The following is a 25918-nucleotide window of genomic DNA, read 5'->3' as shown; positions in this document are numbered from 1 at the left end:
GAAGAACATTTGAACCAAAGGTATAGATCCCTCATGAACTAAAGCTTTATTATTATTTTTTTCAATCCCTTTGCAACCCTGCACCTAAGCCAAAAGCATTATAATCTTGTCATACCTCAGATAAGTCCACAGGAGATGTTCCAAGTGAACTATAGGTATCATTCCACTAGGGAATTCTATGTTCAGTGTAAATGGTATCTTGTATAAGCTTTAAGTTTTTCTTTTACCCTTCTTAGGCTGGGCTTGTCCAGAAATCTTGTCTCCTTCAGACCACAGCAGCTTAGGGCTCCTTTGTGTGTATATGTTTGTTTGTTTGTCTTAAAGGTATAGGCAAAATTTTAGTTTTAACACCTGTAAACCAGTACTGGTGCTGTTCTGTCCTAGAAATTTTAGCACTGCTCTGATACAATAAAACCTTCTTTCTCGCCAACTGGTTCAACTTCAGCGTAGGCAGGATGTCCAGAACCTCTTCGAAACTTCATTGCAGGCCATCTGCTTGGGCGTCTCTAAAACAGAAAATGCAAAAAAACAAAAAAAAGTAACACATTAATTTTTTTTCTTATTATGGCCACAGTCGGAATTAAGTGTACCCCTCATAAGCTCTCAAAGCCCTGTACTTGCATCTCTACTATGACACGCCTCTGGGAGAGGATTGAGAATTTCTCAAAGGCAAGGTGTAATGTCTTATGTGGATTTATGTCTGAAAAATGCCCAAATAGAACTAGGCAAAAACGAACTGTATTAAACAAACGAATATTTTAAATATTTAGCCACTGAAACTCTCTTCTCCAGAAGTGAATGTTGATGTCACTTCATTTTGTTTAATTCATTCAAAAATTAAGTCTATGAAATTCTGCATTTCCTAGAAATGTGCTTCTAACTAGGTGCTAGACTTCCCAGCAAACAAGCTAATAAAAAAACTATCACTGAATGTCTTAAATAAATTACTAAGCTAAGCATTCTCATGTATGACCTTTTTTGCTTGAAAATTAAAGATGTCCTACTCTGAAAGTAGAATCCATCATTACAGGGTATGGACAATCTCCAGCCTATGAAATAAATATTGTGTGCAGTGGATGCTAGTCCTAAAATACAGGTTAGTTGTTATTGACCAAAAAAAAAAAAAAAAAAAAAAAAAGCATTTCTTCCCAGCACTATGTCCATCAAACAAACCTTCTATGATTTACAAATAGATATGCTGAAATGAATTATTAAGTTACAGCTGCAGAAGACACTAAAATGTATTTCATAGCCATAGTGACACCAGAAACTATTATGCCATTTATCAAAGTGCCTGAAATGTTGGGGTAAATAAGACAATAAATATTGAAGGAAGTTTATTTTTATCTAAAGAATTTTTAATGCGAGAAAAGGTTAAATATCAGTGTTCATATACTGGCCTTTTGTATCTTTTGAGATTTGCCAATTTCATGCTAGTGTCCATGATTAATGGCTGTTAAAGAACTTTTTCACATCAGGTAGGAATGAGTATTAGTTCTGCCTTCTGGAAAAATACGAATCATGTAATTACCTGGTGCCTACTAATAATATGATGCACTCTCTGTAACCATGATGTGGTCAGAATGTCTTACATTTATTTGTCGATGAAATCCCATTAAGTGAAACGGAATATTCTTATTTTCCAAAAGAGGTTAAAACTAAGGAGGGCCACAAAGCAAATCAACGTGTATGTGGTGGGATGTAGAGCATTATCAATGGAAATGTACAAGCACCTGTGGGGCAGGGGGGGTACTACAATTCACGGTTACCTCTGATTGGAGGGGAAAGGCCACATGTTGCAGTGTCCACTATTTGTAGCCCCTGCTCTGGTTTCAGTGACTTCACAACTGAGCTTCTCCAAAGCCACGACTGCCCTAGTCAAGCAGCACCACTAAGATTTTGCCCTAAATCCTCACCTTTCCAAGGCCCACCTGGTTTATGGGTCCAGCTGGCAAGTGCAGCCCTATGACCTGGCACTAATTTATAGTACATAAAGACCTTGTACTATACATGACTTTTCATTAAAAAGGAATGCAGATGACAAGCATGTTGATGAGGATGCTTGTGAAAGTTACATTTTATTAAGTTCTTAACTGTATTTCATGCTTTGTACTAGGTGGTTCACATGCATGATCTCATCGAATATCCACAATTCAATCATTTCCATTTTTCACAAACCTGTGAAGCTAGCAAATGGCAGAGCCATTTAAACCTATCTACTTCCAAAGTTAATTTTTCCTGCTGTGGAAATTACTTCGTAAAACTCAATGGTTTCTGCGTAACTCACCCAACATTTGGAAACACGGTTGTAGTTTTATTTTAGTCTTCAAAATATAACATTACCAACTCCTTAAGTATTCTGTTGCTAAGTCTGAATTACTAAGCTAATAATTCTGTCTTAGGTGAAAAGATTGCAGGATTATTGATAATGTTTATCATGTACACGAGCTTATCACAGAGGTCCTTGAAGTAGAAAGCACAAAAATGTTGGGAGTGAAGCTTCCTTTTTTAAGGAAGTACAAACTTACTATCTAAATTAATTATATATCTTTAAGGATAATCTTTGCAATTTTTTTATTATTCCATGTAGGGGAAAAAACATAGAAATATCCCAACAAGATTTAAAATCACTAGTGACCCCACCACTCACACATAATTTGGTTAAACTGTCAGCGTACCTCACTCAAACATTTCATTACTAAAGTTGAACAAAATAGAGTAGGTGTAATCCAGCCACAAAATTATTCAAGACTGCTTTTTATCCAGGTACAAATGAAAATTTATACTTCCCTCAATAGTTTTTACTAGATTAAAAGAAAGGAACTTTTCCATAATAATCTTATTAATAAAACTTATGATGAAAGCTAACAAATGTCATGCAACTAAGGTTTTAAATTTTAGGTCTTATTTTATATTTTTTTACAATTCCTTGACATCTCAATTTTAGCTATAACAATGCTGAATAAAGAGTAACGACCTTGCCAAAATTCTGCTTTCTTTCTAGAACACTTTCACAATGAAAGAGGCAATGCCATCCCATATCCCAAAACAATTATGAGATTGTGACTAAATCACTTGATTTCTCTGGGCCTTTGTCTCCTCATCTGTAAAATGATAGTCCTCTAAAATTTTAGGATCTTTATATTTTCATGTCTCAGATAAGTGACTTTAAAGCTGGGAGAAGATTATAATTAAAAAAAAAAAAAATCCCTCCGTGTTGAGGTTCTTCTGATCATTGTGCCTCCTACCTTTTAGAATTCCGAAATTTAAATTAGGAATTCTAATATAAATTAGTCCTAACTGAAATCGCTTTTCTATTAATATGTCACTCTGCAGTTGCTCAGAGATTTCCTTATACAAGAAAATAATGGGGCAATTCTATGACTTTAATGGAATGAATGAACATTTACTGCTCATAGAAAAATCCTTAATGTCAATGCTGTAATATGAGCCATCTGCCCAGTGGACTGGGAACGGCATGGACGAAAGGGTCTAGAAACCTGGGCATCACGTCTAGCCCTGCCACGAATTTGCAAGCATGTTAGAGACGGGATATATTGTACTTCCTTCCTGAGGCCTAAACATTCCCAAATCTGTGTTCTTTTTGGAATGGCTAATTCAAATTGTCATAGAAACTGTTAGAGACCCCAGGGTCACTTGCTAAGGGAGCAGGCTGCAGACTGCAAATTGAAGAATTCAAACCAGACTGTAATGTTAATTCACTACAGAGATTCAGGATGTAATGCCTTGAAACATGACTGGGTGCAATGCGTGGGTGAGCTCTAATTTCATTTCTGAGAATTATTTATGTGATTAATCACATTCAGAAGGTACGTTCACAGCGATACGTCGGTCGGCACGGGGCAGGCTGTGCAGGCAGGAATTCTCCCTAATTACTCCTTCAGTACTATTAATTGAACAATCATCCAGATCTGTCTCAATGGTCTGTGGCAAGATAATTAGCTGAAATATCCACAAACAAACCTGTAGGCTACCCTCGGTTAGCAGTGTACACAAAACTGCAGCTGGAGACTTCCCTGCCAGGTCAGAGAGCAGAACAGGCGGTGCTTTTTGTTGGGTTGGATGGGCCCTTTTTCATATTCTTGGCATGAATATGAAAAAAAAAAGGGGTGGGGGCGCTAATTTTGAAATTCAAGGCCCAGATAAAGACACCTGTGCTACATAATGGCACTTGCCAAGCAGTTGATTCAAAAGTTCTGGTATCTTGTGCTGCTTTGCTCGAACAGAGAGGAAGTGGAAGGAGAGATCACTTCCCAGCACAGGATGTGGCAATGTCACACGTCCTCTTTGTTACTTAGCTTCCTCATCTGGAAAATGAACTGAACTAGATTGTTGTTGTTCAAACTTCTATTTATGTAATTTTTTTCATCTTTAAGCCACAGATCCTTTTTTCTAATAAAATCTCATCTGGAAGTCCACACAGGAGCACACAGGGTGGGTCTCCTTTAATTGTGATGGACTGTCTGTGCTTACATGTCCTCCCTGACCCCTGAATCTACGAAGCCTATACTTTCTTAGAGCATGTTTTTGGAAGCTGTCGAACTAAATCTGTGTTCCTCAAAGTTGACTATGCGTACAAATCACAAGGGATCTTGTTAAACTGCACATTCTAATGCAGTAGGTCTCGGGGAGGCCTGGGAGTCTGCATTTCTATCGGGCTCCCAGCTCACTGCTGGTCCACACAACATGCTTTAAAGAGCAAGGGTAACGATTTTCTAAGTTCTCTACAGAAACATCCTCCAAATCGAGAGGAAGAAAAAATATTGAACTTCCATCTTGTGTCTCCAGCAGACCTTCCCGGGAACTGAAGGCATCGCAGCCGGTCAACCTTTCAGTATTTATCTTTGATAATGTTTGACCGTCTAGTGGAAGAGCTGGGGTTTTTTTCTTTTTCATTCTTTAAAATACAAGTTCTTTTCTATTTCCCTTATTTTGTGTTGAATATTTCTTCAGTCTTAACAATTAGCTGGGTTGCCAGATTTAGCAAGTAGATGTATAAGACAGCAGTTAAATTTGAATTTCAGGTAAACAAATCATTTTTTTACACTATATTTCATGGGACATACTTATACTAAAAAAATGACTGTTTTTTTTATTTGAAATTTAAATTTATCTGAGTGTCCTGTATTTATTTGGCAGCTCTGTCCATAGGGAAACACAATGGCTTTGGGCCCTAGCCAGTGAAACTTGCAATTACAATAAACTACTTTTGTTTGTGGGTGTATCTCTTTGCTTCATGAATTGTAGATCACATTTTCCTTAAAAAGAGTAACTCAAATTGATTTGTCTATCTTCTGACAAAGCAGAGGGTAGCTGAGCTGAGAATTCCAATCCCTTATGCATGAAGCAAAGCCTGAGTGTTTTTTTACACATTTTCTGCTCATTGTATATTGGTTCTTCTTGCAGTTCGCTTTTCTTTAACCTACTGTTGCTACTTGCCATTGGTATGTTGCCTTCATTCTAGAACTGTCCTACGGATGATCCTGAAGAATTAGTTATAACTGCAGTTGGTACATGTCCAAGATGCAAATGTCCCAAAGCATATACAGAACACCTATCTATTGGGATTAACCAAAAAAAAAAAAAAAAAAAAAAAAATCCTGTTATTCATGTGATTTTTCCAAAAGTGCAAAGTAAATGGCTGCTAAATTAAGTACAACCTCTTTAATATGGGAAGAAAGACCTTTCAATCATATATTTCAGATACTTAATGTACATTGTTTTCTTTCACTGTTTGCTGGTTTCTCAGAGCTGACTGAAAAATAAAATCACCTGGGGAATTTGAAAACAAACAAACAAACAAAAAAAACTGATGTTGAGGGCACCTTCAGCCAACTGATTTAGAATCTCTAGAGGGGACCCAGGCAAGTGTATTTTGAAAAAGTTCTTCAGGTGAATCAGTGAGTACAGTGAGGTTTAAGAACCAGCCACTGCCAAACTGCACCTCTCTATTTCCTGTCTATATCCCGTAATATCCCACTCTGAGCCTTTGCCTGTTGTATTCCTTCAGCCTGGAAGGACTCTTACTTCATCATCTTTGCTTATGCAAACACTATTCATTTCACATTATTTCCAAGAAAACTTTCCAGGTCCCCACCTACAGATTAGACGTCACTTCTCATTTTCCTGTGTTGTTTCAGACATTTCCTGGTATGTTATCACTATCACTTGTCACATTTTAGCAAACATTTGGGCCATGTGGTTGCGGACATGTAGTCTCTATACATACATCATGCTCTATGTATAATGTGTCCTTGAGGTCAAGTGTCATATCCTATAAGCACAGCAGTGGGAGACTGAAAATATATGACACCTGGAAGAGGATCCTTTTTGTAACATCTGCCTCCTCTGTAAGACAAATTTATAAAAGAAATGCAGATAGAGAAAATTTCCTTGTTTTGAACTGCATAGATATAATATGCCAGTAAAAGATATTAAAAATAAGTAAAATATTATCATACAAAAAGGGAAAAAGTGAGTGAATGTTTTTGAAAAAAAGGGAAAAAGACACATGAAGGAATATTGCCAAATAAATCAATGCCACAAGGTTCAGAGTGTGATTTGCACTTGCAATAACAGAATTGAAGCAGTTTAAGTTCTGTTTCTTCATCTTTACAAGCACAATGCTAACATTCTTTATTTTGAATCTATTGTTTTTATACAGTTACATGAAGGGATACATGAATTGAACTACCTGAGAGGAACGCAAAAAATTCCAAAATCTTATGAACTTATTCTCTAAATAGATGCATGCAGCTGAGTTTGCTGTGAGGGGCCATGTGTGTAACTGGGAATTCTCTGAATTAACTTCCATGTTTTCCGTGTAGGAGACAATGTTTACTAAAGGATAAATAATAAAATTGTGCAAAGTTGAAGCTTACACATATATATTAATATCATGTCAATAAAACTCAGAAGTAAGGGAACCCATTCTTGCATGTAGGTTGGCAAAAGTTTTTTTCAGGGAGGAATATTTTATCACTAACACAACTTAGAATTTCTGACACATGGTAATAATAAAAAGCAACCTTATTTTAGTGAGTTTTATTATCATTCTTTACAGATAATGTACCCTCCTTTTTACCTTCACCTGGAGCAGAGAGCCGAGATCTACCTTAGCCAGCCAAGTGTTGTACACAAGGAAACTCACAGTAAGTGTTTGTGTTGACTTTCATAGATCTTATTCTATGGTTGATGGCCTCACTGGGGGCACAGCAGCGAGACTCTTGGGTGACAAGCTATCTTCTTGATTTTTTTCCTCTTTTGACTTCAGTCCATTAGTGGCCACTTCGTTGCCCAAACCAAGAATGAATATGACAGTGACTATTAGTGCATTCATGTGGGAATAAATGCCTTTAGTCAGCTAATAAAATTACTGTTTACACATTTCTATGGAAAACAGTACTAAACATGAGGCATTTATAGTACATTTAGGCAAAATAATATATTTGCATATAAAAGCTTGAATAGGAGCTAAACAATGAGATTTAAGAGTTGGTTAAAAAAACCAAGTATCCACTGAAATCATCTGGCTGTAAATGCTGTGAGTTTTGTGGAAAACTACCTTCCTCTGAATTTGAGTCATCAGGATGGTTCTGTGGGTGGAATGGACATGACAACCAAGGACAGAGGGACACTCATCATCAGTGCGGCTCTGATGCTACCTGCAAGACTCATTCCAGGTCCTTAGAAAACGGCAGCCACTGGTTTTGTGCGCATTGCTTTTCTCTCGTCTGCTTTATCCCCTCCAACACCTTTAATGACATTAACATTCCCTATTTCAGGGCTCCTCCTGGATCATTTTGAAAATATCCACTTCCATCTCTTTTATTTATTTTTTACAAGAAATGTTCCCTTTTATTACTTTTGTTTTAAATATTTTTTTTTAATTTCAGCTTATTATGGGGGTACAAAAGTTCAGGTTATTTATATTGCCCATGCCCCCCCCATCCCCCCCGAGTCAGAGCTTCAAGCATGTCCATTCCCCAGACAGTGTACATTGCACTCATTATGTAGGTATACACCATCTCCTCCCCCACCCTCCCACCTCTGTCTGATACCCAATTGGTGTTATTCCCAAATGTGCACTTAGGTGATGATCAGGGAAACCAATTTGCTGGTGAGTACTTGTGGTGCTTACTTTTCCATTCTTGGGATACTTCACTTAATAGAATGGGTTCCAACTCTCTCCAGGAGAACAAAAGAGACTCTGAGTAATACTCCATGGTGTACATATACTACATTTTACTAATCCACTCATGTATTGATGGGCATTTGGATTGTTTCCACATCTTTGCAATTGTGAATTGTGCTGCTATATGCAATTGTGAATTGTGCTGCTATATGCAATTGTGAATTGTGCTGCTATAAACATTCGGGTGCAGGTATCTTTGTCATAGAATGTCTTTTGTTCTTTTGGGTAGATGCCCAATAATGGGATTGCTGGATCGAATGGTAGGTCTACTTGAATCTGTTTAAGGTATCTCTATATTGCTTTCCACAGGGGTTGCACTAGTTTGCAGTCCCACCAGCAATGTGTGAGTGTTCCTGTGTCTCCGCATCCACACCAACATTTGTTGTTATGGGACTTTTTGATAAAGGCCATGCTCACTGGAGTTAAGTGAATCTCATTGTGGTTTTGATTTGCATTTCCCTGATGATTAGAGATGTTGAGCATTTTTTCATATATTTGTTAGCCATTCTTATATCTTCTTGAAAAATTTCTATTCATGTCCTTTGCCCACTTTTTGATAGGGTTGTTCGATTTTTTCTTACTGATTTTCCTGAGTTCTAAATAGATTCTTGTTATCAGTCCTTTATCTGATGTGTAGCATGTGAAAATTTTTTCCCATTCTGTAGGTTGTCTGTTTAATCTCATGACTGTTTCTTTGGCTGTGCAGAAGCTTTTGAATTTAATCCGGTCCCATTTATTTATTATTGTTGTTGCTGTGATTGCCTTAGGGGTCTTCTTCATAAATTCGTTGCCTAGGCCAATGTCTGTAAGAGTCTTTCCTACATTTTCTTTTAGAATTCTAAGTTTCACACCTAAGGTTTCAGTCTTATACATGTGGCTATCCAGTTTTCCCAGCACCATTTATTGAATAAGGATTCTTTTCTCCAGAGTATGTTTTTGTCTGCTTTGTCAAAGATTAGATGGCTATATGAGGATGGTTTTATATTTGGATTTTCTGTTCTGTTCCACTGGTCTTGTGTCCCTGCACTTGTGCCAATACCAAGTGGTTTTAATAACCACAGCCTTGTAGTATAGTTTGAAGTCTGTCAAATTAATACTTCCCATTTTGTTTTTATTGCTTAAGATTGCTTTTGCTAAACGGGGTCTTCTCTGGTTCCATACAAAGCATAAAATTATTTTTTCTATATCTGTGCAAAATGATATTGGAAATTTAATAGGGATTGCATTGAATCTGTAGATCATTTCGGGTATAGACACTTTAACAATGTTGATTCTTCTGATCCACGAGCATGGTATGGTTTATATTGCTCGTTCTATCTCAACTCAAAGCAGCCACCTCCAGTATGTGGCCATATCCAATCTCATGCTGCCCTTTCTCAGATTGTTAATTTCTCCACCTATTTTTACTAAGAAGATAAAACCATGAAGAAGATCCAATCTTCTGCTGCCATCAATGCTTATGTATCTACTCGTGCTTCTTTCTCATCTAAAATACTCTTCCTCGGTTGCATAGTTAATTGCTTTTCCTGCTTGATAATCCTGTCTCTGCTATGGAGTTCACTTCATTCCTCTCTCCTTCCCAAGCACCTTAAAACACCCCTTCCATAGTTTCTTACCTTATGCCTACACTCAACATGAGAAGAAAAAAAGCCTCTATTTGATGTTCTTGGAATCCTCAGGGCTGTATGTCTCTTGAATGTCTTACTGCTGCTACTGCCTTCACGTTACAAAACCATTTTTTTACCCCCTTAAATCCAGTGCCTGGTCTCTCCCTTGAACATACATCCTCTTAGGTTACCAAGGATCTCATTGTCAAATTAATACCTTTTTTTCTCTTCTTCTTCTGTGATTTCTTTAGAGCACTTTGCACTGCTGCCTTTCTCTTCATTCTTGACTTTCTCCCTTTTGTAACTTTCTAGTGTGCTATGTTCTCTTACAGCTCGCTCTGTTTTCTGTGTGTTTTTGTTTTGTTTTTCTTAAATAGTCCCCTTTTCTGGTTCCTAAACACTAACTGTCAACATATCCTAAGGTTTAGTCACAAGCACTTTCATCTTCTCCATATGGGTCTTCTTTATTCTCCTGGGTTTCAACTTCCACTATTGTAACGTCCATATTTTCTCTCACCTGACTACCTTAATCCATTCCTTCTTTTCGGGTGTTTTTTTTTCCCCCAGAATATAATGGTGGTACACAGGTTTGTGTTACATAATTTCCTTTTGAATAGTCTGAGTCAAAGTTATAAGTGTGCCCTTCACCCCGACAGTGTACACTGTACCTACTAGGTGTGAATTTACCCACCCCCTCCTCCCCATTCCCACCTGCTTGATTTCCGTCGAGTTTTACTTCCATGTGTGTACATACGTGTTGATAGATTAGTTCCAACTTAGTATTGAGTACATGTGGTGCGTGTTTTTCCATTCTTGCAATACTTCACTTAGAAGAATGGTCTCCAGTTCCATCCAGGCTGTTATAAAAGATACTAGATTTTTTATGGCTGAGTAGTGCTCCATGGTATTTTTTGAAGAGGCCCAATCAGCTCAAACCAAACATGCTCAAAATCCATCCCTTCATTTCCCTTCCTAAACTAACTTTGCCTTCTGGTCTTTGTAACTCTGTCATTAGAAAATATAATTTCCCAGTTGCTCAGATTCAGTACTTCAGAGTCATCTTTGATTCTGTCTTCATCATACCCCCTTGTGACATTAAGAACATCTACCGGATAGCACTGCATGAATAGAATCTTTTAGTTCTGACTGATTTTCCATGGTACAAGCTGAGAATATTCCAGTTTTCTTTAGCATTAGCCTTAGTTCACTGTATGTTGATTTTTTCATTTCTTGAACCACATTTCCACAAGGGGCTATTTTCTACTAAAATTGGGTAATAATCTGGAATTAGACAGGCAATTTACTCTAAAGAAAAGTACTTTGCAGTGGGTGTGTTGCACAGTGACTGGGTTAAAAGACAAGATAATGCTGCCTTGGTCATAAATATCCTAGTAAAAGTCAAATGTAAGTTAGTGCTGCTCCCAACCACAATTAAGACTGGCAATGTTCCTGAAGAATTTGTTCTCATACAGTTACTCGTGTCCCGAGCACCCATCTGTTTCTAAGTGAAGGTAAAGAAAGCGGTCAAGTGAAGCTCTAATCAGCTGTGACCTTAGGAATGGTTAATGGTGAGCTATTTTCTACTCTAAAGTAGTTGTGTGCTTTAATCCACATTCAATCACACAATTAGAAAACAACCCAATAAAATGATATGTGCCATCAAATCCAACAGTGGAAACTACTCATTTGCAGATTTAGAGTGATGTCCACCAGTCAGACAGGGGGCAAAATTAGATTTTCTTCCAAAGAAGACATAAAAAAGGGCAACAGGTATATGAAAAGTGCTCAACATCACTAATCACCCAGGAAACAGAAATCAAAACCACAGTAAGATATCACCTCATACCTGTTAGAATGGCAAAAGACAAGAGATAACACTGTTGGTGAGGGTGTGGAGAAAAGGGAATGTAAGCTGGTACAGCCGTTACAGAAAACAGTATGGAGTATTCTCAAAAAATTAAAAACAGAAATACCATATGACCTAGCAATTCCTCTGCTGGTTATATACTCACAGGAAATAAAATCAGCACCTTGTAGACAATGTGCACTCTCATATTCACAGCAGCATTATTCACAATAACCAAGACATTGAGACAACTGAAATGTCCATCGACAGAGAAAGGTGGTATATGCGCACAATGAAATACTACTCAGCCCTGAAAAGGGAGATCCTGACATTTGCGACGACATGGATGAGCCCGTAGAACACTATGCTAAGTGAAATAGGCCAGACACAGAAGGAAAGATACTGCACAATCTCTCTTATATGTGGAATTTCTTTAAACAGTGACATACATAACAACAGAGAGTATCTGGTGATCACCAGGGCAGAACGAGGAGGAAACAGGAAAATAGCCCAAAGGGAACAAACTTGCAGCTATGTAGGATGAATAAGAGTAGAGATCTAATATATGGCGTGAGGACTACGGTTAACAATATTGTATTGTACATTATGCTGAAAATTGGCTAAGACAGTAGATTTTAGGTGCTCTTATCCCACAAAAAAGGTAACTATAGAAGGTGATGGGTAGGATAAAATACTTAACTGTAGTAATCATTTCACTATGTATATGCATACCAAAACATCATGTTGTGCACCTTAAATGTATATAATTTATAGAACAGTGCCTGATGCATAGCAGGAGCTGAATAAATGATGGCTATCATTAAGAAAAAAATGATGTCTTGCTTTCTGACATTTCCTGACTTTGTTTCCCTATCCAAATTTCATAGGTGCCTTCTTTTATTTTTCATCTCTTGAATTTTTATTTCATCCCCAGCATTTCCTCAGAATGTTGGGCACTGTCATGGAAGACAGCTCCGGCAGGTCAGTTTTGAGAATTCTCCAGCAATGCTGTTCTAGCTCCTTCAAAAATTCCTACGCCTGTCCCCTGCTCACCCCTGAGACTGGTGTCAGTACACGCCCTCCCACTCTCTGCTGTTCTCACACTGGCCTGCTGCGTTCTTCAGTCAGTGCCTGTCACCTAGTTTGTGGTTATCCTGTTTTAAACCTGCCAGACTCCTCGAGTTGTTTCCCTTTACTTTCTCTCACTCAGATGCCCACAGCATTCAGTTCTGGTGGCTATTGGTGGTTTGGTATTCGCTGCTGTATTTTGGGCTGGTGCCTACACTTTGGCCATATGCTGTTAGCTAGTTGTGTTATAAATTTTGTCCACAGGTTTTTGATTTTGATGCCTAGTTGTTCTGTCTGTTTTTATGAAGCTACTTTGGCAAATAAAAAATAATTATGCCACCACCGCTGCCAACTTCCTAGAATCAATCTTCAGTACTTCCTTTTGACATTTAAAGGACTCTTTTTGTATTTACTGTTAAGTCACATTCCTTATTCCTACAAAATCTTTCACCAAATTGATCTAAATGAAAATGTTACTACGACTTTGACTATTTTCCTATTACACTCACCTTTCATTGTGAAATAATGATATATTTCCTTAAGTGAAGAATTGTGATGGAAAGCTAACTAAGTAGTTGTGGCTTCCTCTTGGTTCCTTCTGATCAAGATTGGAAATTTCTACCCCTTCAATGTCAGAGAAACATATTTACACACGTCTTCGTCACTATGGGCATACAGGAATTTCAACTTGAATGAAGTCACTGTCTGCTATAGTTAAGAGAATAGGTGAGAAGAAAAGAGCACTTTGTCCACCAGCAGTGATTATACTCAAAAGATACTGATTGCAGATTCTAATAAAAATAGGAATGGAAAAAATGCCAACTTAAATTTCAGAAAAATCTGTGAGTGCAAATATTTAAAAATTCCCTAAGGCTGCTTGGCAGAATATGAGAGGTTAGGAAACAGAGTAGCAGAAGTGACTTTGGGCAGAGCTTACATGTTATACCAAACACTCCAAAAGTCGTAAATCTTAGGAGAAAGAAAGAAAAAGATGAAAATAGAAGAAAAAACACAAAATGCCTTATTTTAAGTAGAAACTGGCCAGTATGCTTCTCCTACCTGTTTAAAGAAAACATACCTATTTAACCATCCATTTCTCATCTTAATGAAATGTAAGAAATTCATTTGCGGGAGGTACTATGGGAGAAAGACTAGTACTTGATATCTCTTGCTCTATGTTACTTTTTCCTGTTTCAAGTAAGTCCTTATGGGAATAGATTTGTTTAAGAAAATTTACATCACTTGTTATTGTAATGATTAGTTCCTTTGTTTTTATGCACACTTTTGACTAAAGGCAAACCTGAGCATGAAATCTAAGGCATTATCCAATACTGCAAAGTTCCATAAAATGGCAAAAGTCAGTGGGCGCTTCGCCCAATTATTACCTCATAAGTAATTCTATTCTCTGAACAGGAGAACTATGGTCTTCCTTGTTGTTTGTGTTTTATTTTTTTTCTCTTTGGGTTACTCAAAAAATAAGGTGTTTTCATAAACTAACTGTAAGCATGCACAAACACGCTTTCTCATTTACTTCACATTTTTTGCATCTTTCTAATATATATACAATATCGAGGGTAGAGGGATTCAGAATATCCTAGATTTACAGGAACAGATGAACTTTAAATTTATTCTACATTAACCACTTATAAAATATCTAAATAACTTCTGAAGTCCTTGATAAAGGGGCCTTCTTGAATGCTTACATACCTCTGGTGATGAAGAGTTCTGAGCCTGTTGTATCTCTGAGTACCTCTGACTACTGGTCCTTATGATGAGTCCATATTTAAATCTTCACAGCATCTCCCCAAAGATTCTTGTGTCCACTCCTGGGATCCACTGGGAACAAGTCAGCTACCTTGGCCTAAGTTTCAAGTCTTTAATGTTCTCAGTCACTCTCTGCTGAACACACTGGAGGCTGACTGTGTTCCCCTAACAAGAATGAACCCCACTACTGTTGGTGAGATACTATGTATGCTCCTCTTTATAAAACATATGATACATTTAAAAATTGACAACCAAATACTGTAAATTATAAATTTTGAGATTACGTCTGACTAAATTTCAATATTCTTTACTTATTCCTATGCTACATCGTTTTCTCTGTATTACATTTGTACATATTCAGGATTCAAGTCAAGTTACAAGCTAATGAATCCCAGTTAGACATTTCAAGGTCGACATCAAGGGAAAGAGCTAAGAAAAAAATATGGGACATAAATTCAGACCTAAAATAAGAAAAAAATCTGACATACTATTAAAAAATATTATCTCTTACTAGAAGCCTAGGACTTAAAGCTGCACTAAAGATTTTAAACAATTATGACAAATTATTTTCTTTTTATAGAAGAAAAGGTTTCCTCATTTTTACAAAGTAAATATAATTTCTTCTTCAAAAGCTGTGCCAAGGATAACACTTGGCACACAATGTTCCAAAAAATTTTTTTTTGGAATCACGAATGATGTTGCATCTATTCAAAATGTATCTTATCAATAGTAAATAAGTACTATGTTAATTAGAATACAAATATAGTAATTAGCTGAAAGTAGAGAATGCAAACAAGGAATAATTCTGAACCTACATTTACTATGTAAGAAAATTGTTTTAATTTTGAATTGAAAATTATTTTGTTTATATTAAGAACGTTTTTATAGAGTGATCACTACAAGAAAATAGTGCAAAATGTTCTTACTCTATTTGCAAATTAAAAATACCTTTGGTTGATCACTTCTGATAGAATTACGAAAAACATGATCAGTACCATTATGTGTAAGAAATTTCTTTACATTTGTATTCCCTAGATTCCCAATACTTTTGATCTCTGAAACTCAAATTTTAAAATCTAATATTCCTACAATCACAAATAATTCTAGTATTATTTATAAACCAAAGCATGCCATAACAATCAACTTATTAAGCTTGGTTGCTTTGTATTTCTGCCAGAAAATAATTACATAAGTGGAGTTGGTGGAAAAATGATCTTATAATTGAATAAATTCATTATTGTGAGGCAATAATTATTGCTAAAATTAAAGTTTCTGTTATGTCTCCTCAAATAGAAAGGCTTATGTATTTATTTTATTAATAACAAAGAACAATTACCAAAGTCACAAGGAAGAAATTACTCCATAGTTGGTACTGTCAGTAGAGTAATCTTCTCTTTGAGAGTAACAGAAGAAAGGATTGGAATACGTAAAACATGTATCAGGTACTCACAACAACATAACTCAGGTTTACAAATGCCCAAATGAATTGTGACTTGGCAGGTTTTTATTTATTTATTCATTTGATTCTTTCATCTATTAAGAACTCCCCTATGAAGATTATCTACCTATCTATCTATCTATCAATCATCATCATCTATCTAATTTCATGGTCTTATGTACCATTAAAACTAGTTAGGGAATGGAAATTAAGAGGTGAAGTATAAGATATTTTATTTGACATTTTTAATAATTCTTCCCAATGAAAGGAAGAAAGTCTTTCCTTAAATTACAACCACTATTTTACTTTAATGAACTTAAATGAAAATGTTACCTAGAAGAGTAAATTGAAGATGACATCCATAAAAGAAATCTTATTTTGGTGATTACATATATAAGGCAATCACCATGAACTTGAACTGAAAACATTCAGTAACGTACATGAATAAAATTCTAGCATCTTAGAACAGAAAGTGAGGAAAGGAAATCACAAACACGTAAACACTTCTTTTTTACAGTGACTCAGTTTCACCTATTTTTCCTATATTTTTCTATATTTCTGGAAAACTGTCATCTAATAACATACCTTCTTTGACGAAGGGCAACAATATCAGTTAGCTTTTGCCTAACCTTTCCTTCCTGTAGGAACTCATCAAAAGTGAATACCATTTTTTGCCTCATCTAAGAAATAAAAATATGAAGTATTTTGTTTCAATGAATCATTTTTTCCCCTTGAGTTTTAAGGCTAAAATAAGACTAAGAAATACTTTAAAGGCAAAACTCAGTTATTAAAAATATACAACTTCAAGAAAGAAAAGATTTGTGGTTCTATGAAACGATTTCTCCATTTACTGTATAGGTTAGTCAATGGATCATATCTTCTTGACTCCCAAGAGCTATTTATCTAGCAGCTGCAAAGCAAGATGCCAAACTTTTAGCAAACACTTTTTTTCCTCCCCACCAGCAGCCTTTGAATCCTTGCCTGGCTCCTTTCTCTGGCTTCTCTCCTGGTGGCACTATTGATTGCCAGGAAAACTTGAGGGCCACAGCTGCCTGCATTTCTTTAATCATATTCTCCATGGGTCCTTGCTATCCACAAATATTTCTTGGGCTGGGGAATCCCCTTGAGTGGCAAACTGCTCAAAAGCCTCTTGCTATGTCGCTGCTAGAACCATACAGGCTATAGGGCCAGGATGAGGAGTCCTGAGTTGAAGTCTTGGCTCTGTTACTAGGTGTCAAATGATCCAAGAAAATTGCTTCACCATTCTGAGGCTCTATTTCTACATTTCACTTGACTCCAACAAAGGCATAGAAAGGACACTACCCACTTAATTTCCAGAAACAGAGGTCTCTGCTGGTTTGAATTTATCTGGATTTTATAGTATCTAGAACTGTACAACTGGGGTGGTGTACCTACAGAGAGAAGAATCACCTTTTGGAATGTTAATATTAGTTGAAGATTGTGTGAAATCATTTTATACAGCAAACACACGTGCCTGTATTATTGAGCATAATGCAAAATTCATATACATCTTTAGGATAAAACATGAACCCTCAAGGAAATTTACTTGTAGATACTTGGAGAATTCATACAGTTTATTTTAGAAAAGTTCCTAAATCCCTAGGTTGCATGCATGTGAGCTTTCTTTTTGCTTTGACATCCTAGAATTTTGCTAATAGAAAATACCAGGCATCACCAAGGGCAGATATTTTGATTCTCTAGAAGTGGTAAGAATTTTAAAGAATGATATGAACAATGACTGGTATTTAGACATTTATGTTCAGATTTTATTGTAAAAACCATCTTGTAACTTCTAATTCAAGCACAATTTAAAAATGGTGAAACTGATAAAAGCCATTCTCACTGGAGTTAGGTGATATCTCATTGTGGTTTTGATTTGCATTTCTCTGATGATTAGAGATGTTGAGCATTGTTTCATGTTTTTGGCCATTAGTCTATCTTCTCTTGAAAAGCTTTTCTGTTCATGACTTTTGTCCACTTTTTAATGGGGTTGTTTGAATTTTTTGTTGCTGATTTGCGTGAGTTCTTTGTAGATCCTGGCTATGAGCCCTTTATTGGATGTATAGCATGCAAGATTTTCTCCTATTCTGTAGGTTGTCTATGCCCTCTGTCAATTGTTTCCTTGGCTGTGCAGAAGCTTTTTAATTCAATCAAGTCCCATTTATTTATTTACTTTTGTTGTTGCTGTGATTGCCTTTGGGATCTTCGTCGTAAATTCTTTGCCTAGGCTGATGATCTAGAAGAGTTTTTCCAACATTTTCTTCTAGAATTCTTACAGTTGATGAGATATCACCTAACTCCAGTGAGAACGGCTTTTATCAAAAAGTCCCAAAACAATAGATGCTGGTGTGGATGTGGAGAGAAAGGAATAATTATCACTGTTAGTGGGGCTTCACACCAGTACAACCGCTATGGAAAATAGTATGGAAATTCCTCAAAGAACTAAAAGTAGACCTATTATTCGATCTAGCAGTCCCAATACTGGGTATTTATCCAGCAAAAAAAAGCCATTTTATCAAAAAGACACTTGTACTCAAATGTTTATAGCAGCACAATTCACAGTGAGATGTGGAATCAACCCAAGTGCTCATCAATTCATTAGTGGAGTAATAAAATGTGGTATGTGTGTACCACGGAATACTACTCAGCCGTAAAAAATGAATTAATACTTTCTGTAACAAACTGGGTGGAACTAGAGACCATTCTCCTAAGTGAAATATTGCAAGAATGGAAAAACAAACAGCACATGTACTCCGTATTAAACGAGAACTAACCAGTCTGCACTCATGTGCACAATGGAAATCAAACTCAGTGGAAATCAGGCAGGTGGGAAGGGGGGGAAGAGGATGAGTAAAATCACACCTAACAGGTACGATGCACACTATCTGGATGATGGGCACACTTATAACTGTGACTCAAACTGTAAAAAAGCAATTCATGTAACCAAAATATCTGTACCCCGTAATATTCTAAAACAAACAAACAAATGGTAAGATCATTTTCTCCTTGAGGAAAATAAACTGTTTTTGAAAGCAGTTTTTACTTCTTCATTTTATTTAATTTTTATTTTTTATGAATATATATCCAAAGCTCCATAAAAATGATAATGAAAATAATAAGGATAGCACTTATGACCCAATTGCAAGTTTAGACATAAAGATCGTAGTATACTCTTACATCCCTAGTCATTTGGTTAATAATAACTTATTGCTCAAAAAGGGTAACATTTTATAAAGACTGCATCTTTTATAAAACTAAACATTCAACGTGAAGTCCATATCTAACTTAAGATATGCTGACTATCTGTCTCCACCCAAGAGGGCAAGGATGACACTCAGAGTAAGAATTAATTATAACCTGTATTTGAAGGCAAAATCCATTGCCATCGCACAATCTCGGCCCCTTCCTGAAATACAAGGAGCATGGTTCCTGCAATTTTGGCTTCTTCCTTTCCATTTTAAATTAACCCTTTAACGTGATTCCTACCTCTCTAACGATGTTTCAAATAGCTCTTTCCAGCAGCAGTAGCAGCAGGATTAGGTACTCTTGTTTTACTTTTCTATGTAAGAAAAAAAAAAAAACTTTAATATTTTCCTCATCAAATCTTTCTTCTCAAGGTTTTGATCATCTTTTTCACTAGGTTCTTGTCAGTTTCTCTTCATTTTTCTGTGTATAAAATAATCAAACCTTAACATAAGTGTCCAAGCACTGGCCATTGTGAAATATGCTAAGAAAAATCAAGGACAGTCTTCAACATTAATTCTTTTAGTAAGATGGCGAGTCTAAATTATTTTTATTATAGTCCAAATAGAATCCTTTCATGGGAATGTTGATTTCCTATCATTACTGCTTTACAATATTATTTTCTTGACCTTCACTTAGATTATATTTTATTTAAAAATCTTGAATAGTGATATGCGAAGAATAGTGTTCAGTAGTGCAAACATTTATCTCTGTGACCTACCGTCATGAAACAGTGAAATTTATTACAAGTCACAGAATCTATGCCTAGAAATGTTCAGCAGCCATTAAATTTAATGTGCAACCTAACACACGTTGACTGTTCCAAACAGATACCAGTTTTATCAAAATCTATTGAAAATTAAGGAATACATGCTTATTTTAATATTTGTTCTCTATCATTTGTTTCAAGATAATATATTCTACTTTTAAAAGGTCTTGTGTAGTGCGATGGATTTTTTTCAAAATCGGCTTTTATTTCTAAATATTGGGGGGGGTACAAAAGTTTTTGTTATATGAATACCTTGTATGAATGTTACATGAATGTTAAAGTTGGGGCTTTTAGTGTGCCCATCATCAGAATAGCAGTCATTGTACCCTGTAGGTAAGTTTTTGGCCCTCCCAGTCCCCCCTTCTTGGATTCCAATGGCCTTTACATCTCTTTGTGCCCATATGTGCCTATCGTCAGATATCCTTTTCAAATTTACTGTGAAAAGCTACACAGATAAACACAAAATGTAAGCAATTCAGTAAAAAGTCCAAGAAAATGTTCAGTCTCAGATCAGAGGGGGATAATGGAGAATTACAGGAGGTAAGTTAGTAAAAAATAGAGGTTTTTTTTTTTTTTTTTTGAGACAGAGTCTCACTCTGTTGCCCAGGCTAGAGTGAGTGCCATGGCGTCAGCCTAGCTCACAGCAACCTCAAACTCCTGGGCTCAAGCGATCCTCCGGAGTGTCTCAGCCTCCCGAGTAGCTGGGACTACAGGCATGTACCACCATGCCCGGCTAATTTTTTCTATATATATTTTTAGCTGTCCATATAATTTCTTTCTATTTTTAGTAGAGATGGGGTCTCGCTCTTACCCAGGCTGGTCTCGAACTCCTGAGCTCAAACGATCCACCCACCTCAGCCTCCCAGAGTGCTAGGATTACAGGCGTGAGCCACCGCGCCCGGCAAAAATAGAGTTTTCTCTTTGATTGAATAGAGATTGAATGTTTTAGGAGAATGGAATTCTTGTACCTGATCCTGTGTAAGCAGACACAAGATATAAACGGTTAATTCACTTATTTAATTACATAGTTTATGGGGTGATGACTTGCTTTATTATTGCATTTCCTTCTTACAAACAAGCTGAAGCCCATGTAAACATTTTATACGAGGAAGAGTGTTTGTGTCCACAAAATGTGTAACAACTGGTGTATATTTTCTGCAAGAACAAAACACACAGATATAAACCACTGTCATTATCATCACTAAAAACAGACAATAATAGCAACAAGCTACATGAACTTGTATAATGATTTTGACAATATTTGCTAAGTTCTTTTAAATTGTTTCTTTCCTTTGATTCTACTTTTGGGAATCTGTCCTAAGGACATAATGTATGTCCTTGGATATACATCACCGTGCATTTCTACATACAGTAGATGAAGAAAAACCCTTTACACACCGAGAGGCAGCACAGCCAAGTGATTAAGGGTACGGTCCCTCGAGTTGGAGAGCCTGGGCTCAAGTTCTGACCCCACTACTGACCAAATGCATGATGTTGAGCACTTGCTTACTAAGTGCTGTGTTTCAACTGTCTCGTATGAGAGATGGAGATAATCTTAGTGCTTCATAGGCTCTTCATGAGAGGTAATAAGTGTAAATCACTTCCAGTAGTGAATTTAATAAATATTAGCTGTTCAATATGTTCACATTGGGGCTAACTAAAACAGGAAAAAATAGGAAGGGCCTCAATGCTCCACAATAGGATATTGGTGAAATGAGGTTCTTTTTGATTTCTAGGTCCATGTTGGGCTCTCAGTTGCTTTCTGAGTTACCACCTGACTGCATGAGAGGAAGTTAATATAAAGCTATGGAATCAATGTTAAATGGAATAGTATACAGGCATTAAATGATGTCTATGAACAGTTCATAATCAAATAGAAAAATGTTATTTTTTTAAAAAAAAGAATATCAGTTTGCATTACAGTGAAATTGCAGTTGTCTTAAATGGGCAAACATCAAATTATGCATATAAGAATTCCAGCAGAAAATAAATTACAATACCAATGGTGATTGTTTCTGCATGCCAGGACTATTAATGACTCTCCTTTTTCTTTTTACGTTTCTGCATTATTTTTTCTATAATGACTGATATCATTTTCATAGTGGAAAAAGAGCACATGAATTTCATTTTTAAAGTAGACAGGAGTATATGTGGAACATAAAAAAAGCAATGGAAACAATACTGTTATATTCAATGCATTCATGTACCAACAATTCTAATTTAATTAATAATTCAAAAATCTTCTGATTCAGAGGTCTGGCATGTCACACACAGTGTGGTCATCATGAATCTGTGGTTTGATTTTGTAAGCATTGGTCAGCTTTAATAATAGCAAACTTAGGATTTTACCGTCCAAAAATCATCTGCGGACCAGCCGCTGGGAGCCGCGTGACCACGGCAGGGTGTCAGACAGGTAGTGATTTAAGTAGACACTGGCAATGGACTCAAAGGGAAGGAAAAAGGCAGAGAGGAGAGAGCTGGGGGATGGGGAGCTTCTGAATGCTTCTGCTTCATGTAAGTGTGAAAAGATGAATGAGTTATTCCTAGAACTGTGGCTCTTTGACCTTGGATAAGTTGTTCCATCTCCCTGAGCCCCTCTTTCCCTTTGTGTTATGAGGGGATAGGACTAAATTATCTCTAAGATTCCTTCTAGCTCCAATGTCCCATACAAATAGTCCCACTCTCTTGCAGTCTTGCTTTGTAGTCATATGGGGGTTGCTGGCAACTCGCCTTACCTGGATCCTTCAAACTGTGCAATTTGATGCTAATGTCATCACTATCAGATACTGCACAGTGTTTTGTTTTTTCACTATGTCAGAAAATGAACTGCACAGCGTATAAAAACGCTTAAACATGAGGGGTTACGGCAGCAGCAGCGGCCTGATATCTGGTTGCTCACTGAGGCTTTCAGCTTGTCACTCGTCAGCTCTTTGAGGAATGCATTCGTAACTTCGGGAAAGTTGTCTTTCTTCCAAGAAAATCAAGCACATTAACAAAACTCGCTAACAGTTTTCTAACTGAATGCAATGTCTGGCCATTTCCCAATTACTAAGATATTAAATTAGGATGCCATTTCTGGAATATGTCTGGTATGAAATTTCACTGGAGGTTTGAAATGTCCTAGGATACTATGTATTTTTTTTTTCTGGGAAATATTGGTAGAATACCTATTTTTTTCCAAAAGAAATTTAAGTTGTTTAATCCAAGTCTTAAGGAATTTAAGAGTCTTATAGGGTGGAATGAATCATGTGCCTATTTAACTCTAATGCAAAACAGAGAGGTAAATTCCAGAGAAAGGTATGGGTGTATTACTACAGATAGAGTTTCAGAGAAGGAAGAGACATGATTTTCAGCTGCCCAGATAGGCAGATGGTGTAAGGAAACTTACAGGGTACATGGCATCGTGGGCTGTTTGGGTCCTGAATTCAAGAACCGAGGTGGGAGGGGAGGACATTCTTGGTGGAGGAAATAGAACGAGCAATGGTTTTGTGGCATGGAGAATTGGGGGCTCATAACGGAGAAGAGTAGAGAGTGAAATTTGACAATAGTGCCAACCCCAGATTGGTGAAACACAGATAAGATCCAGACTGCCAAAGACTTGAGTGCCTACACAGAAAGGCGACTGCACTTTGTTCTACAGACAGTGGCAAGCCATATAGGACTTTTATTTATTTATTTATTTAGAGACATACTCCCACTCTGTTGCCCGGGCTAGAGTGCCATGGTGTCAGCCTAGTTCACAGCAACCTCAAACTCCTGGGCTCAAGCGATCCTCCTGCCTCAGCCTCCCAAGTAGCTGGAACTACAGGCATGCGCCACCATGCCCAGCTAACTTTTTCTATATATATTTTTAGTTGTCCAGATAATTTCTTTCTATTTTTTAAGTAGAGACTGGGTCTTGCTCTTGCTAAGGCTGGCCTAGAACTCCTGAGCGCAAACAATCTGCCAGCCTTGGCCTCCCAGAGTGCTAGGATTACAGGCGTGAGCCACCAGGCCCGGCCCATATAGGACTTTTAAACATTTATTTAATTGATTTGCATTCACCCCTCTCAATTATAGGGGACAAAGGTCATTTTATCTCTGTAGTTTAAAAAGCATTATAATTTCGCACTCAGCAAGTGAACAAAATTCCAAGCCACCTATCTGTGCATCACACGAGTTAGAATTAAACTCTTACAAGTTTGACACTCTGCAGGAGATTCCCTTTAGTGCTCTTGTATTTCTAGTATAATTTGGTTTTGGAAGAGGAGTGGCCCCATGAAGATGTCAGAGTGAAAGCTGCACAAGCAGGGGGCCCAGGAAGTCCAGCCTTCTAAAGGAGAGAGAGGATGACTTGGTCTGACTGACTGGAATCACTGTTCTCCACGCTTCCTTGTTCTGCCTTCTAGACCCTAGGACTTGGCTCTGGCTCCTTATACAAAGCCCTTTGTCCTCCCACCTGTTTATTCCTGGGCACAGGCACTAAATCTGAATTCTGTACATGAAAACACAACAGCAGTGATTCAGCACAGTACTCTGTGTGTGTGCGCACACAAGCACATGCATTTATATATAAATGTACAAATGTATACACATTATGCAAAATAGTAATAGCACAATATACCATTATCTCACTTTTACACCTGTCATTTTGTAGTGAAGGCCGTATTTTTTCTAAATCATGAACATTTTGAGAGCAGGCCCACCATATTGCATTGAGCCAATGCTCAATTGGTGTTTGCTGAGCAACTGATTTAACCTAAGTCATTAGCTTCCTGCATATGCTGCATTTCCTCCTAGGATCAGGAGAACAGCTGGTTAACATACTAAGTATAAAAGGACTAAGTAAAAAGTATGGTTCCTATTTTCCTTCAGATCTATAAAAGGCAAGATAGTTTATTTCTTTAAAAGCTCCTGAGATAAGGTAACTGAACCCATCGTATGAAAGCAATCGATTATTATGTACGTGTGTGCATGTGTGCACACATGCATGAGTGTGAAATCGGCCATCCTGAAACCGAAAAATGGAGGAATCGTGCTAAATATTAAATACAGGTGGTGCTAACAAATGGATATAGTTCATGAACTGCCGTGGTTTGACACTTACCTCAATGAAGAAGATGCTGGCTGCTGACGTTGGGTGGTGATACATATAGACTGTCACAAGGATGGCTGCGGCTATAATGAGGACCAGGATGAGAATCCCAACAATGAGGCCAGCGTGGAGGCTTCCCCCTTTCTTCTCGGCTGCACTGTCATCTGTAGACGCTGAAAGAACAGCCCAGTTGTCAAGACCTTCATGTGTGCACCCTTAAGTTTACATTTTCTTCTGGGGAGGTATTTATATTGTTAACAAAGTAATATTGGATCTTTACTTTCTGTACAACTTTTCTTTTCCATAACACTAATTTTAGAGGCCAGGTGCTCTTCATATGGGCAATGAAAAAATCCCATGTATTAATGAGTAAAAATACACTCATTACTGTGTTTTAATTTCTACTTTGATAAACAAAATTAACAGCCTTTATTTTAAAAGTACTATGAACAAGCTGAAACTGAAATTAACTGTATAATAAGTTGTAAATTTGATTTTTCTCATTAAACCAACAAAGATACCTACAGTAAAACTGATTGCTTTTTGAAAGGTGTTTCTCTCATTTTCTTTTGGGAATTTTAAATTGAAGAATATCAGACATCTTTTGGTGAGCCACAACAGGCATTTTCAGAAGGTCTGTGCATAAACTCAAAGCATAATTTTCCAAAAATCTGTTTTAAAAGCAATGTTCTTTAAAAGTGTAACAGATGGATGCTAAATGACCCTTAAATAGTTTTATCACTATCTAAAGGGAACACCACAGCACATGAAAATATTGCACTATACCAGAGACCAATATCATTTCCTGTAACTTTTACTGAGATACTTTCTGCTATAATACACATTTTCAGAGTTAGGAAAGGGAGGAATTAA

The 25918-nt window shown here is 36.9% G+C and overlaps 1 protein-coding gene across 1 annotated transcript in view; it reads right to left on the bottom strand.

The window, feature by feature from the left end:
• Nucleotides 1-265: 265 nt before the first annotated feature.
• The window catches only part of PLXDC2 (plexin domain containing 2), a 357321-nt gene continuing 331668 nt past the window's right edge, over nt 266-25918 (bottom strand). The window contains exons 12-13 of the mRNA XM_069458825.1: nt 25058-25218; nt 266-506 (exon numbers count right to left, since the gene is read on the bottom strand). Coding sequence (XP_069314926.1) covers nt 390-506; nt 25058-25218 — 278 coding nt within the window. The 3' untranslated portion in view covers nt 266-389. The remainder of the gene's footprint in view (nt 507-25057; nt 25219-25918) is intronic.

The sequence above is a fragment of the Eulemur rufifrons genome, chromosome 25 (assembly GCF_041146395.1).
Source record: "Eulemur rufifrons isolate Redbay chromosome 25, OSU_ERuf_1, whole genome shotgun sequence".
Taxonomy (NCBI): domain Eukaryota; kingdom Metazoa; phylum Chordata; class Mammalia; order Primates; family Lemuridae; genus Eulemur; species Eulemur rufifrons.
The sequence above is the reverse complement of the archived record's forward strand: the minus strand, read 5'-3'. Positions and strand labels throughout refer to the sequence as shown.